Source organism: Pseudopipra pipra, chromosome 1, assembly GCF_036250125.1.
Source record: "Pseudopipra pipra isolate bDixPip1 chromosome 1, bDixPip1.hap1, whole genome shotgun sequence".
NCBI classification, from domain to species: domain Eukaryota; kingdom Metazoa; phylum Chordata; class Aves; order Passeriformes; family Pipridae; genus Pseudopipra; species Pseudopipra pipra.
Window position 1 is genome coordinate 141,206,055 of NC_087549.1, and position 16,021 is coordinate 141,222,075.

Consider the following 16,021-nt stretch of genomic DNA (forward strand, 5'->3'; position numbering starts at 1 on the left):
GCAGCACATATACTGTAAGTTACCTCATCTCCAATTGAAATGTTAGAACATTTCCTTCCATCTTCTTGTGTATCATTCACTCCATTTTTGCAGAAAGACTTATAACTGATTGTCACTCCTTTTGGTAGCTTAGTGTTTTCCAGGATAACCTCTGAAGAAAGGGACTAAAACAACAGTTATTAGCTAACTTCAAATTGAGTTGCATATGCATTCTGCTGAAGAAAAGACATTATACAACTAGGCGTGGTCAGGCACCAATCCCACGGGCACACTGGAATTATGTAAGTTCCAAGAAATGTGCCAAGAAACACCAGCCCAAGGCTACCCAAAGTCACTCTGTGGTGACTCCTTCTCATGTCTGAACCCTGTTATACAGGGTCAGGGCAGGTTTCCACAGACATTGGAGGCACCTGTTTGCCCTGTGTACTCCAAAAGAGAAATGGGGCTCATTTACACAACACAGCAATGAAGACAATACTTTGGAACAGGGCCCAAGAGTCCCTGAGGCTGATGCAGACACCTCCTTTGGGATCGAGAAGTTGCAAAACGGCTTTTTTTGCTTCCACTTGGAAGCAAGGCAAGATGTGGAGATGTTGAAGGAACAATGTGGGTTTTGGTTGTTTTGTGGGTTTTTATGTTTTGAAAGTGAAAACGTGGATGATAACTGTTCTTTCTAATGTCATTTTAAATGACTTTAAGAGTGCATCTTTCTAGTCATCTAAGCTCTTATTGTCATAGTGTCTGAATATCTAATGTGGTTTTACAGCAACGGGGCATATTTATAGTGTAGTATACCAACTAATCCACTCTGGAGTCTGCTTGAAAATCTCATAACAATTTAGGAGCAAGAAAAATTAATACATCCCAAATAAAATCTGAACTTACATTGTATGCATCAATGATCAGCTGAATCACATTGCTGGAGTTTGAAGACAATGTTCCCACTGCTGATTTTGGTATCAGATTTTTCAGTTCCTTTCAACATTTGCAAAAGCAGAAGCAAAATTACAGTCTTACTAGCAAACAAAGTATAATTTGTAGTATAAATGCTGATATAATGTGTTAGTGGATTAACTAGTCAAGATCAAGTACTTCAAAAGTTGAAGTGTTGCCAGAGATCATCAAGATTTTTCAGGTTATACACAGCACTACCTGCATAAACAAATACCCAGCCCTTTCTTCTCCTTGGAATTTTCATGCTAAATTTGGTAACAGAATACTAAGACCTTTTCTTGCACAAGTTTACCACATACAACATGTCTCCAACCACACTTGGAGTACATTAAAGATAGGAAGGTATCTCTTTCCAACAGAAAAAGAAAAAACAATATGAATACACTTTAAACAAAGCCCCCAAAACCAAAAAAACACCTTGTTAGGTAAAAACAAGGAAAAGTATGCAACTCCTTTACACAGTTATTTCCTATTGCACAATCACATCCAGTCGTTTAGTTAATTTTAAACATCAGGAATATAAATAGACCACAAGGGACAAAATATGTTCTTTCATAAGAGTGTCTCTTGATTCAGTGTCCACACCCCTCTCAGCTATTTTGCTGTAAAAATGTTCACAAAAATTAGCACTGCAAATGTGCTCTCCACTCCCTCCTACCTGTAAAGTCTGAAAAGTGGCAAAGAGAAAGGGCACTCTTTCCCTGGATATTACACACACAGTCACTTTTGATGTGAACAAGTAAAAATGGCTTAATAATAAAAACACGAGTAGCAAAATATTTCTTACATATCACTTACTTCCACAACTATTTTAATTTAAAATAAAGAAATTTCAATGACTTCAGAGCAATTTCTTTACCTTATAGACTGCCTGAAACTCTTCAGTAACAGCAAAGATTGTCTGAATATTGTTCTCACTAAGTTTCTGTACCAGATGAGCAATAGAGGGATAATCCTATAAAAATCAAGCATAAAATGTAATTCAAATTTGGGACACACTGCTAGAAAACAATCAGAAATACTCTGACATCATAAATACAAATAATCTTCAGAAATATACTCCTAACTAGCCAGCTCATGTCACAGTCCTAAAGCAAAACAACCTCTGAAAACAAACAGGCACTGATTCCATATATGCCCCATGAAGACAGGTGTTTCTTGACAGTGACATTATCCTATTTCCTGCCATACAAAGTCTCCAAGTTAAATCCTTAATCTCAATGTTCTCAGAAAATTACCTTCAGTAGTTTTCCATATGACTTATCTCCCTGAAAACCACTACCTTTTGCACTGCTTCATAAAGATGAAATAAAATTGAATTAATTTTAGGGTTTTATTGAACAATATTCACTTAAAGTTAAGAATATACGAACACATAAACTTTGTAAAGCTTATTGTATTCACCCCATCCAGTAAATATTTTTTCCACCTTTTGTCTGATCTACTTATCAATAAACAAAGACAATGCTAACAATACTTTTACCATAAACTTTGCATCATAAAATTTCAAGTAGTCTTAAAAAAACTGTCCAAAATGCTGTTTTACAGCAGTAAAATATTCTAAACACAAAGACTAGTGAAATGGTAAAATAATGGGACATAGCCATTGCAATTATCCTACAGTGGACGTGTAGGATTATTAGTTATCAAAAAGGTTAAAATCCAACAGCACAAATCGTAGTGTGAAAGTTGCCATCTCTTGGAATTTTCCAATTAAGACTGGATTAATTCCTGCACATTTGCTTTAGTTAAGCTGAAATCACTTTATGTAATATAGAGGTAAACAGGTAAAGTTCATAAGATGTAGTGGTTTGAAACTGTATCAGATGACCTAATGAGGTTTTTGAGCTTAAGCATCACAAAATATTAATTTCCCTAGAAGATGAGGTTAAGACTTACGTAATAGTGGCTCATTGTGTACACGTTATTTTCCAGATGACATTTCCCATCATTTGGCAAAACAATTCCACCAAGTTTACCATCTCCTGCAAAGTGAAATCCAGCATCCGTGGAAAACACCAGTAGCCTTGTAACATTCCTCCAGCCAATTTGTTCCTTGGGAAAAAACACAAATGGATTTTTGGTATTTTGTACCAATTTATTTTATAGCATTGGGGACCAACACTTGAGAGATAAATGCATGAAAAAGTCGACTGACTTAAGAGAAGCCCCACTGCACAAGTATCACCCTGGAAAACATTAATTCATGCAAACCTTGAGAGCGCTTGCATTTAATTAAATGTCTGCTCCGCAACATCTGCCACAGCTTTTGCATCAAAGGCAAGAAATGCTTTTTGTGACAGACTTTGATCTGTTCAGTTCTCACTAGAGTATCTGAAGAGCAACAGGGTTTTAGAAATCAGGCACATCAGTCCAGCTCTTTAATGCCAAATCCACTCCTGTGCCACAGCCACGCAGCCCGAGCACAGGGAACGCTGGCGAGCAGCACTGCTGGAGTCTGGACTGCCCAGCATCACCAGGCTTTGCCAATCTAATGCAGATTTGTACCCAGCACAGTGCTTGCCATAGGACTGTCCCATGAGCATCCTGTCCCACAGCTGCAGGGCCTAATTCTGTAACCTATCCTTCCCTATTTTTTTTTAAATTATTCCATGGAGCTGAAGCCCTAACTAATTGAAGGAGAGAAGACCATGTAAAAGTGTCATATACCAGTTACCACCAAAAAAATCTAGAAGGCTTACACTGCACTTTTAAAACAAGACTCCAGATTGTTTCAGGAGGTCCCCACTCCATTGCTCAACAGCAAAAATAATATGTTAACAAAGCAATAAACTTGGATATTGATTTTTTGGGAGTCCATTTTGTAGAGGAGCATAGAATAGTCTGTCAAGGCTACACAAACATCAAAGAATCTTCAGATCTTCAAAAATAAATAATAAAGGTTTCCATCTAGTTCTGAGAAATCAGTAGAAGTTATAATAAACCAAATTTCTGCAACCACAATTACAAGAAGCTTAGAAACCTTTGAAATAATCTGAGAATAGCTGCATACTCAGGATTTCACACACTTTTAAGCAGAACTTGACTTTTCTTCTACAGCAAACTTTAAAAAAGTTTGTCTTGGGAACATATCTATTTGCTGCCAACATGACTTCTGTTCGGCACTTTCACATTTCCCAGTTTCATTCATTCACTAGAGCTCTCCACAAAAGCCAAACACAGGTATCCATGCAGCTTGTCTCATCTATCCTGTCTTGTTCATGTGAGATAACATATTCAAACATCAGCCACCACAAAACACTAAGGCTGTATTCAAATAATTTCATCTAACAGAGTAGTAAAAAAAAGTAACACACACTTACCCCACAAACTGCAACCTGCATTATTGCATCAAATCCACCTTCAGGAGAATCTAAATTTCCAGAAATGTGCTGTTTGCTTACAAGTTCATTGAATTTGTTTCCTTCACTGGTAAGGCTGAGCACATTTTTATAGCTAAATGGACTTGTACAGTTCTGGTCACCTGTACAAGGATTTCTGAGTTTGGCTGGTGTTGTACTGATATAAGGCATCACAGTTTTCTCCACGAAAGAGCCAAATCCTAAGAAAGAACAATAAAATCCCTGTAAGTTGAAGAATGGAAGTCTCATTTATATTATGACACAACAGAATTCAAATACATTATAGCTGAGCTAGCATTAGAAATAGCTCTCATACTTGTTTATGTTCCACTCTCTCCACCAAAACTAAGTCCTCTTTAAGTTGTTCAACAGGTTCTATGTATTAGAACATCTCACGTAATAGTGCTAAGTTGGAAAAAAAATTTACTCTTCATATACAATCATGTGAAAAACATCAGGAAGGAAACTTGGGGTTTTTAATTATTATTTTTTTAGAATAGGCAAATCTTTCTTACCAATTCGAAAATCTGAAGTTATTTTTTCCATTTCGAACATCAGAGCTGTTCCAAGACTTTTCACATTCTCTAAATCATCCTTCATAGAATAAGAGAGATCCATCAAATAATAAAGGTCAATGGGGTAGTCTTCAGCTCTCTTAAATTTTAATGAAAATGTCTGGGGTTCCCCTGTTTCAGAGATTAAACAACAAATAGAAACCATTAATAATTCCACAACTGCACTGACAAAAAAAATCCTTTCTAAGAAAAGGCTTGGAAGCACTTATGAAGGTTTAATTTTCTCTGATTAATTAAAATGCTTAACATCAAATTATGATGAAGAAAATGTCAAGAAGTGTTTCTTTCCCATATTCAACTTCATATTTCCAAGATACTTTATCTCCCCATACAAAATATTAGCCTGCCAAAAATCAAGCTTCAGGTAGTTGCTGCAATTTCAAATCTTCACACTTGAAATCATTTTAACAAGGTTCCTGTGAGATCTAATAGTACAAATTTTCAACACCTATTTTCATCCGCGATGACTCCAAAAGTTCTCAGTTAAAAAAACACATTGTTTAAATAGGTTTACACAAGAAAAATCAGTTCTGGATGGAACACTGCAAGTTACTTTGCACCACCAGGCTGAGAGCGCGGAAATGTGACTGAGAGAATGGCAAATTACTCTTTGTTGTGATTGTAAGCCCAGACCCTGCATTTTACCAACAGACGCACGTAGTCTCATTCTGATGTTGAAAGACAGTGCAGAAGAATTGCACACACATACCACACACCCCCTTCCCTGGAAAATGGAAAAGTATTCTATATGAAGTAAGGAATAGAATTCCAAGTTTTTTCCTCCTGCTCCTTTCAGTCACTGAACTTAAATGGTGATATTGCTGCTGCTTAAGTTCACTTAATAATTAGGATACATTTCCTTAACAAAAAAACAACCACCAAAACCTATTTAGATTTTCATTTAAAAGAGCCTGCACAAAAAGCAAGTATCCCCCTCTGCCAGTACACAGTCCCCCATCAGAGAACTTATACCAAGAGAAGTGCTTATAAACATAGTAATAATCTTTTGGATAATTATACTCTGGTTGCCCAGAGTATAAAATTCTGTGTCAACAGAGAAACAATAATTTAGTTTGAAGTGAAAAAGTTCACATTAGAAATAAACAGGGGCAATATCAAAACTGCAAAATAACTTTCATTTCTTTCCTCTCTACATCACGCTGAGCTGCTTCACAATCACCTTCCACCACTAAGCAGCTGACCCCAAGCACAGGCTCTTACTCCAGGGAAATACAAGGCAGCTATTCAGTGTGTCTACAGGACCTAAGAGATCTCCTTAAGGACAATCTCCATTGTTTCAAGAACTGTGATCCACCAGTCCTGTTCCTCCCAACCCCTGCCATTTGCATGAAAGTTCTCTTTAGGCGATAGAAATGGTACACATCTACTTTATTTTCATTACTGTAGTCCTGTGTCCACATCTTTAGCCTCTGGAAAGTATTTTACACAGCAATCCAAAAATCTTGCTGCATAACTACACAACCATTCCATTCAGACAAACAGACAGGCAGCAGCAGTACTTCAAGCAAAAGGAAATGCTCTCATAACTTCTCTAAGTTTTTGCTCACTGCTCTACTTTCATTCTAAGAAACCACACTGAAGAAAAACAACTACAGAATACTAAAAGCAAAACAATTTTACCTTTATGATCCACATATCAGTCCATGCTGTATCAATTTTCTCCTAAGTACTATTGGGAACAAGTAATAATACCTTTCATAAAAATCAAACAGTACTTGAAGTATCTAAACCCCTGGGGCTGACCTGAATAGCTCTGCTATCAATTCAGGTTATCTGAGCAATAGTAATTTCTGTAACAAAATGGTTACACACTCAAATCAAAAAATGCAGATGTGGTGGTGGCAGAAAAATCATCCTGAGACTAGAACGAAACCGTCCTTACCGACTCTTAGTTGCAGTACTAATTTTTGTGGCTGGATCTGTGTAATGGCTTCTGGTCTCAGCTTCTCTGCAGCACCTTTCTTACGATTCGTTACTTCTCTGTTTTCGAGCACCTGTTTGCTTCCTCTGGGATTTTCTATATCTTCCAGAGGACAGCCTTTACTCTTTAGTGCTGCCAAGTCATCACAGCGGGCAGATGTTGGCTCTCCTTCTTGCAAAAAGTCCTAGAAAACACAGGCAAAAGAGTGTCAAGTTTACAGCTATGTGCAATTTGTTGCACTCTACCCACAGTAACTCTTTCCACAATGACTCCGTATTTTTTTTCCTTGAAGTTTAGTAATAAAACACACAGTCCTGAAATGTATTAAATGATACATCAGTGATTACTATTTAGTCCAGGAATTTGATTCTACTTATACTTATCTGTGCGTAAGATGTAAATAAGATGAAAGAAAAAAATAAAATGCAATGTCACCTCCATCACATGCAGGACATCCATTTAAATTGGCTGCTCTAAAAGTGACAGCAGATGGAAAAAATTTTTATCTTCACATAGTCATCAATAACATGAACCCACTTGTACAGCCTGCTTGGCAACTACCCTCCCTTTTAACTCTTTTTCTTTTTTAATTAAAGATTATGTAAGCGTAGCTTGGTATTCTACAACAAAATAATGGCCATATGCTGACAGAGCAGGGCAAAGACAGACAACTCTTATTTTGGGGAAGTCTGAAAGTAAGATCCATAAGCAAAACCAACTGGTAACTTTGTTCTGAACAACAAATTACCTCAAATATTAAAAAAGCTCTTAACCTCAAAGATAAATACATAAGGCCTCTAATTGACCTACTTGGCAATTCTGATTCTGCCCCCTCCCAAATATGTATATAAATAAATGTATCTTAATGCTTGTTAGTTCTTGATGACAAAGACCTACAAGGAATCTGACAGCTCAAGACCAAATTTTAAAGTCAGTCAGTTTAATTAATCATTGAAAGTTTACAAGCTGGTTTGGGGGATAGTAAGTAGGTACTATAAGGAAATAAATATACATTATTATCTCCTAACAAGAAACAGGAAGATTTCTCAGTTTTCAATAACAAACCAAAGAAAAACTACAGAAAGCATTTTCTTCTGTTTCTAACCTGAAGAAGATACTTCAGCATATACTGGTTAAGTCACACAAATTCAGATCACCTTATATTTTGTAATTTCCTGAACTTAATTTTTACTAACATAAGAAAGTACTCTTTTTGTTTCATACTGAAACAAACCACCCACCCACACAAACCAATCTCCTACCCCTCAAGTCTACCAATAACAGAAAACTAAAATTTGAACATCTTTCTTTTATAAAAAAAAACCCCTTCAATCTCTTCCCCTACTCCACCTACATCTGTCTAAAATTAGCTCTTACTCTAATGTTACTGGAAGAATATAATTAAGCATACCCAGACATATTCCATGTAGGAACATTTTAAGTAACTATGAAGATGGCCTGTAGGGTCTGTATACCCTGAAGATTTGGAAAATGAGAAGTAAACACGTTGTGAAAAGCATTTAGACTCAAATCAGGACATTGGGAAAATCACAGTATCTGATTTTTCAAGTACAAATAACTATCAAATTGAGTAGCTAGGGGGAACTACTAGTAAAGAAAACAGACATTTCTATACAGTTAAACTAGTTACTAAAATTTGAAACCCCAAACCATAAAAGAAATTTTGCAACACTTACTGTTTTTTTACACCACCCACAGTTTGGTCCTGCTTGTATACATTCACCACACGATTTTGCATTAGCTTTTATGCAGTCGCTTCCACCTGGCAAGGAACACAAATCGGTCATTTCATTTATAAAAAGGTGTTAACAACAGAATTTTACTTTGTTTCATTCTGGCTTTGTAAATTAAGTTCTAACTATGAAGAGGTTATTAACATGAGATATGACTGACCTACTGCCATTAGCATTTGTCTAATGAGGATATATCCATCTACATAAATAACTGCTAATCAGATGCAGTTTTAAAGCAGAATTAAACTACTGCACTGTAATCAAGTGACTCACCTTGCTGAGCAAATCCATTCCATATCAAGCAACAGAGGACCCCAGCATATGTGAACAATTTTAAAGTAGTCTGAAACACAAAACCAGAAAACCAAATTGTATGATTTATTGTAATGACTAAGTACCAAAAAGGAAAATAAAATATTGCGTGAAACTGCAGACATGTAACTGTGTTTCAGAGGAGACAAGGAACACGGAGTAGATGCAAATCAAATTATCTTAGATGTACCAGCTTGACATGTTTGTGGGCTACACTGTATTCAGAAGACATGAAACAGGGTAGCTTCTTAAATTACTTTGAAATACTTTGATATATTCTTATGCTAGGTAAATCAGCAAGCTATGAGAAATTAGGAAATTCTATTCAGTTAGGGGGGAAGAACCCAGACCAGTCTTTTAACATCTTATAAATGTTTATGCTCTGAACATTATCAGAGAAATACTTCTAAATAAAGACACCACAAAAATACAAGATGGAAACAGAGCTTTGATATTCCAATCTCTAAGATAAATACCAAGGCCCTTTCCAAAGCATTTTCCTCAGAATTCAAAGGGCATTTTACAGCTTAACTTTGCACTTTATACTCCAAACCAGAAATTTTCTCTCACAATATGCACTATAAAGCATCCTTGATATAAAATCTGCCCCCCTTTTTTTTCTTTAGACAACAGAAAATTAATGGATACCACCCATATCAAAGAAAAAACACTCTATCCTTTGTTCAGTGCTATAAATATTAATGAAAGCCCGGCAGAAAAAATACCTACATCAAAACTATATAATTTACATGCTTTATGAGACAAGATTTGAATACTTATAAACTATTGACTTGTCATTTTCCCTAGCTAGTTGAGAGACTTCACTTAGTACTGCAGAGGATTGAGGCCTAAAATAGGTTTCAAGTAGACCATTTTTTTTGAAATTTTCTTCTACTCTTTCTTCTACTCTAATGGTGGGTAGTCAGCCAGAGTCAGTTATCACATCTTTTAAATTTTGGTACTATTTTAAATTCTATTTCTTTTTTACTCATTGTAAGAATTCTGAGAACTTGGACAGCAGCTGCCAGTTTCCTTGGTCATCCTAAAATGTTATTGCTAATTAAAGCCTTTCCAGTCATCCTGCAAACAATATTCTTAATAACTTTTTGTTCTAAAAAATATCTTGCAATATAGCCAAGGAAAAGTGAATTTGGCAGACCCTTCAAAACCTAACGTCATTTTTCTAGAAGATGTACTATTTTTCATATAACTTAGCAACAAAGTGAGCAATGCTTAAATTAGTACAGCAGTTGAGCTTTGGTTTTCCCACACGGATCTAGGGTTGTAACATAGTTGTTATTTTGCACATCCAGCCAGACCTAACTGAGAAGGGATGGCTGCTGATGGAGGAAGTTTCAAAACAGAAGCCAACCCTTTGCTAACAAATTGTATCCAACAACAGTTCATGTTTTTCTGATAAATCATTTTGGCCCGCTCTTCAGTGGATGCTGCAGTGAGAGGGCAGGCAGTGGTGTTTAGACTCAGAAGAATTAAGAGAATATGCTGTGGAATGGCTCTGCTGGATGTTATGCATACGCATATAAGAAATTACTGAGAATAAACCCCCCAGTGTTTGAACTGTGAATATATTATATCTTACTTAACTTTTGAACATTACCTATGGCACATGTGTAACTCCAGTTTTTCCCTCCGCCCATTGCTGCAGAGGTGATCACTCATTTGCAAAAACTGTTGCAGGAACACTTTTTCATTAAGCCTCCTCTATAAGTGATCACCTAAATTCAACTTGTGCAACTACAAATGTCAACAGAACAAGGGACTGTTGACACAGTGGAACACAGAACAAGGGACTGAACCAAAGCTTAGGAAAGATAGTGGTTACACAGTGTGGGAGCTCACCTACTGGACCAGGAGTCTAGAGGGCAAGGCCTTACCAGGCTGATCAACCTTTAGGTTCCTTCTTTCCTGGTTTTATGGTAGGTATGTTCTCTGTTCAGCAAACCTTACTTCCCTCAAGTGAAAGGATATTTTGTTACTTGAGAAGCAGTTTTGCTTTAAGTACAGCCCAGAACGGCGTGGGCTTTTCAGAGAAAAAGAAACCCAAAGCTGCTGGCATCAGTTTAGTACCATCCTTTCTGTTAGCCAAAACGAGAAAATTATAAACAGTTCACCTTTTTAGGGCAGACTAACAGCGGAAGCACAGCAAGTCCACACAGACTATATAAATAAGTCAGCAAAGATGTGACACAGTGCTAAAACTATGATTAAGACCATTTGGAAGAGAAACGTTCCAGTGGAAATGCATCCGCATGATGAATGTAGTTCTGGGCACAGATTCCCTGTAAAGTTAACAAGGAAAATGTCCTTTTCCATATATGGCTAAGCCAATGCCTCTCCCAGAGCGAGCGCCTGCCCTCCGACACACGCGAGCTCTCTCGCTTCCTTCGCCTCCGTGGCTTAACAGCTTATCCAGCTGCTGAGTTTTGGAAAAACTCGAGTTGAGATTTGCTCATTTGGATTCAGTTCTGATTGTTCTTTAATGCAAGCAAAGAGATGCAAACCTCCTCCTGGCCTCTGCAGCAGCCCGGTCCCAGAGGTGTCAAACGCATTCCCTGCAAGTCACCAGACAGCACCACGAACTGCTCTGTTGGAGATTTTTCCATTAAGGGAATAAACCCAAACAAATAACTCCTAACTGCACCAGACGGCTAGAGGAAGCCTTTGGAAACCCTTGGAACTCAACTTTGTGTCAGTATTCAGCCACAGATGACAGGCACAGAAAAATAACCCCAATGTTACAAGAAATAAATTAATGTTTTTGTGCAACATTTAATTATTTTCTATTATACTTGTTCTCCCCTTTTTTAAGTCATTGAAAAATATTCCAGAATCCTTGAAAAAGTAATTTTTTTCCTCCCTGAAAAAAGCAGCTCAAAGCTTACAGAAAGTAAGCTTGCCAAGAACTGAAATCTCTTTAACAACTATATCACCAGTTGGATTCTTTTTAAAAGGCTGCAAATGGTGTGCTGTTGAAAAACTGATCTTCAAATTATTTCTGCACATTTGTGAACCATACTTTGTATTTGTTAAATATTTTAGAAAAACAAATATGGACATAACCTTGAATGCTTGGACTCCTTGCTTTCCACGTTGGTTTTTTTTTTTACTGTCTTGACAAACAGCAATGCTTGAAGAAAATTTTTTATTTATAAAATCAGCTTTGATGGAAATCTCTGGAGCTTTTAATTTGAAATGAAAGACTCATTAAGTGATAACAGGAAAAAGGAAGGATTATTCCTCCATGGAGTTTTGAATTTGCAAATCGAACATTTAGAATCTTTGTATTCTGCTAATCATCAAGATATTTAGATATTAAGTTTACTACTCCACAGCACGAAAGCTTTTTGCAGCTTTTTAAATTTATTTATTAGAACTCCAATAGCATCTCTGCTATTGAAAATTAACTGGGCAAACAGGATGAAGAAAAAAAGATAAGAGTTAAGAGACACATTTATTCCTTTGAAATTAAATACTGATGGCTATGCTGCCCTCCTCTCATCACCCTCCACCTCGGCACTTCACTCTACCTGACACAGGCCACAGTTTATACTGATAATTAAGGCCATGTTAAGAACAACACCCTGGGTTGCTGCAGCATTATTCCCCTCAGCTGAGCCACTCCTCATGTGACGCTGTAATCCAGCATCCACCAAGCCAATGGAAGCAAAGGAAAACACCACAATCTGCCCCTATTGCATACTGAATCGTGCCTTACTGCAAAGTTTTCTACTGAAACACGCAACCACACTTCAGACCACGAGGGAGACATCTAAGTGTGCAGTAAGAGCTGAGCTGCTGAGCAGACACCACCTTTCTGAGGCCATAACCAGCCAGCCAGCTTACTCACATGCCCACACACCACTCTAATTACACTTACAAACCTAGAAATGAATATACAACTCACACTTTTGGACTAGCATTCGTGCTTCCTGCAGACTGACACCTCTTTGCATCAGCTGTGTTTCCACAGAATCAAATCTTGATTCAGAAACGCTGTGCGGAATTGATTCCTCTTAGAGCTGAGATTATATTCACAGCCACTTTCATGTAGTATATGGATAGAAAGTCACTTCAGAGAGCTGCCCCATCTTCCCTGTTAATTATTCGACCTCGTGAATCAACATCCTGGTTGATTATTCTTACTACTTTCCTTTCTGACCAATGCCAGCATTAGTGTGGCCACCAAGGAGTGCTGGAACAAGGAAAAGATCTGGCTGAAACACTAATCCAACAAAGAAAATGTCTTGCTTCTGCCCCCTGGGTTCAAAAACACTTGTCCTGGCATGGCCAAGGTGGTGAGATGAGGATGGAGAAAAAGAGAACTTGGGGGGGTGGGGGGGCAAAAGGAGGAGCAAAAGATCCTGCTCCTCAGCCACAGCCTGTGGTTGTGTGCTGGACTACACTGGTCACACAGCCAAGCCCCCACCCCCAGGCATGAAGGCTCTGGTTAAAAAAAGAGCAGGAAGAGACATGTTTCTAAAATAAGCAGAATTAAATAGTCTCTGGAGACGCCTGCTTCAGGACTTGATGGCTACCCTGCTAAAAAAGGTCCCTCTTCCCTCACTCCTGGTGGTAGCTGAGGGCCATGCTTTTCAGTGTGAATTTTATGGACTGGCAAGACGAATCCCATTCACATTTCAGAAAAAAATGGGAAAAAAAAACCGGACTGGAGAAACCAAACCACCCTAGTGACATTGGACATCAATTACACAGATACTACAAACCTCTAGCAACGACCTGTAAGTACCCTTGACAGCAGAACTCCCCAAACAGACGTCATTAATTACAATCCTGAATTTGCCTGGACATGCAACAATTCCAAACATATCTCCTTGTACAACTATTCACTGCAAAGAAGCAATTTGTTGAAAAAGAAAGTGGTAAAATAGTATCTTGCTGCTCTGTCTTGAGAGAAGTACATTGCTCAGAAATGCACGGTATAAAAAATGAAAGTGTTTTACACCAAGGAGTTACTTTCATTTAAAACTTCCAAGTTTGTGGTGCAGACTTTCCAACAAATTTTAAAATGGTAATCCTTCATTGGTGACCTTCACAGCTATCTTACTTAATTAATCAGTGCTACTGTAATATTGAATTATAGTTGGAATACACTGTTTGCACAGCAAACTCCAGGACCACCATTAAGAAACTACGTGATGCATTCTTCATTACACAAATGGAGATTAGGGATAAACACTGATGGTTGAATTGCCAGAAATTTTAATCAAAGAACCAAAACCTTAACTCAGCCTGCAAAATTATTTGTTCCCTGGATGTGGACCAGCCCTGTGATGGCTGCCCTTCACAGAGGCCCAACTTCTACAGTCAAGATGGACAACTTAAGTCCAGTCTCGAGCAGGACTTTGCAGCATTCCAATCCAAATTGGAATGCTACAAGTAAGCCTTCCTTCAATAGCCTACCTACCAGCCTACTGGCAGCAAGGCTCATCAAGACCACAATGTTCTTTCTCGTCCTGGCAACTTCACAGACGTTCAAGCAGGTTTTGAACTGCTTGCAATAATATGGAAAGAATGGGATGTTGACCCAGTTTAAAGAGCAAAATAAAAAATTCTTTAGCACTGAAATAGGTTTTACACAAAAAATGCAGCACATCAAAACTGCTTACTCAAAATGTTTACTGAGAAAGCTTCAGCTACCGTGATGCTACAGCCTAAAAGAAACAACAGTATTTCACACTGGACCTAATTTCTCTGTCAGTTATTACCTCTAAGTTAATGGAATAAAACAAGCATAGTCTCCTAATACTCATGAAAAGTGCTTCCATAACCACTCTGTTTTAGAGGGGCATCATATATCAAAATAATATATAATAAAGATCTTAAGTTTTAATTACAAGAGAGTTAAAATCTACAGAAAACTGACTTTCTGCTTAGGTTAGGGAGACCATCTCCTTCATTCCAGTACAGTTATCTGAGGTTATCTGCTGTAATTAGTGGACGTCACACTGGTTAGTTCAGAAGATTCTCCTGCAGGCTGGGAGTCCAAAAAAAGATGAGAATACACATTTCTGCATGCCTGATCCATGAGAAAACATCTCACAGTTCTTCAAGTTTGGCATGGAAACTACTGTGCCTTGCTCCCATGCTTAGTAAAGTGGACAAACATACAGAGTAACACAACTGGTTTGCTAATATTCTCAGTTATACTACATTATTACCCATACTTTATTCATACAGCTCTAAAAAATTTGCCAAGAAAACAAGTAGCTTAAATTTCACAAAAAAGACTGGATTCAGTGGGAAAAATCAGTAAGTGTTAGGTTCTAAAATAGACTTGTGGATCTTGCCCAGCATGGGCACCTGCATCACACGGTCTCTTCAGCTGAATACATGAAAACACTCATGTAAAAGTACAAGGCCACAGCTCATGAGAACAGATCTGGAAGGCTGTTCATGGTATTAGCTTGTGTCCCCAGAGTATGGGGAGTTTGTTAGTTTACATAGGACACAGCTGCTTCCAGATAGAACCACTAACTTCACAAGCACTCACACCATTTGACCATATTATTGCTTTTATAGAGAATTTACTGGTATTTTTTCCTGAATTTCACAGGAGCCCTCAACTTACTGACAGTTCTAAATAGCAGAATGAAAAGCAATTGGGTATTTTCATGAAAAGTATTTTTTGGTCTTGATTTGAATTACTGAGTGGAAACAAATCTGCCCAAGTTAGGTGCCTGGCTGCAGGGAAGGGGGGTGAGGAAGGAGATTATTCTTGATGGAAGGCATAAATTTCCTCTATAATCAGAAAAAACAGTGGTACTGATTTCAGAACAACTGCAGATGATAAAGTTTTCTGCTATCTGACATCTCTCCACCTTAAGATAAAAAGCGGTAGATCCAGTTAGGACACAATTTGCACGACAGAAGGTGGTAATGGATCCCAGATATTTTACAGTACTGAGGCATACACAGGAAGTAAGATAACTGGGCTAAAGTGCCTCCTCAGCCCCAAAGGGTTTGCATTCATATTTCCTGGGAATGCTCTATCATTCTACAGGATTTACTAGAAAGAGCAATCTCCACTTCTTCTATTAAACCAAGGCTGCTACAAAGAATGAATGGCACAGAGACAGAAAA

The 16,021-nt window shown here is 37.7% G+C and overlaps 1 protein-coding gene across 2 annotated transcripts in view; it reads right to left on the reverse strand.

The window, feature by feature from the left end:
- The window catches only part of ITGB1 (integrin subunit beta 1), a 44,279-nt gene that overhangs the window by 15,509 nt on the left and 12,749 nt on the right, over window positions 1-16,021 (reverse strand). For both annotated transcript variants that reach the window (XM_064637047.1, XM_064637058.1), the window contains exons 2-10: window positions 8,861-8,930; window positions 8,531-8,616; window positions 6,795-7,017; window positions 4,832-5,002; window positions 4,278-4,516; window positions 2,854-3,009; window positions 1,814-1,909; window positions 886-975; window positions 24-164 (exon numbers count right to left, since the gene is read on the reverse strand). In XM_064637047.1, the coding sequence (XP_064493117.1) occupies window positions 24-164; window positions 886-975; window positions 1,814-1,909; window positions 2,854-3,009; window positions 4,278-4,516; window positions 4,832-5,002; window positions 6,795-7,017; window positions 8,531-8,616; window positions 8,861-8,930 (1,272 nt within the window). The remainder of the gene's footprint in view (window positions 1-23; window positions 165-885; window positions 976-1,813; window positions 1,910-2,853; window positions 3,010-4,277; window positions 4,517-4,831; window positions 5,003-6,794; window positions 7,018-8,530; window positions 8,617-8,860; window positions 8,931-16,021) is intronic.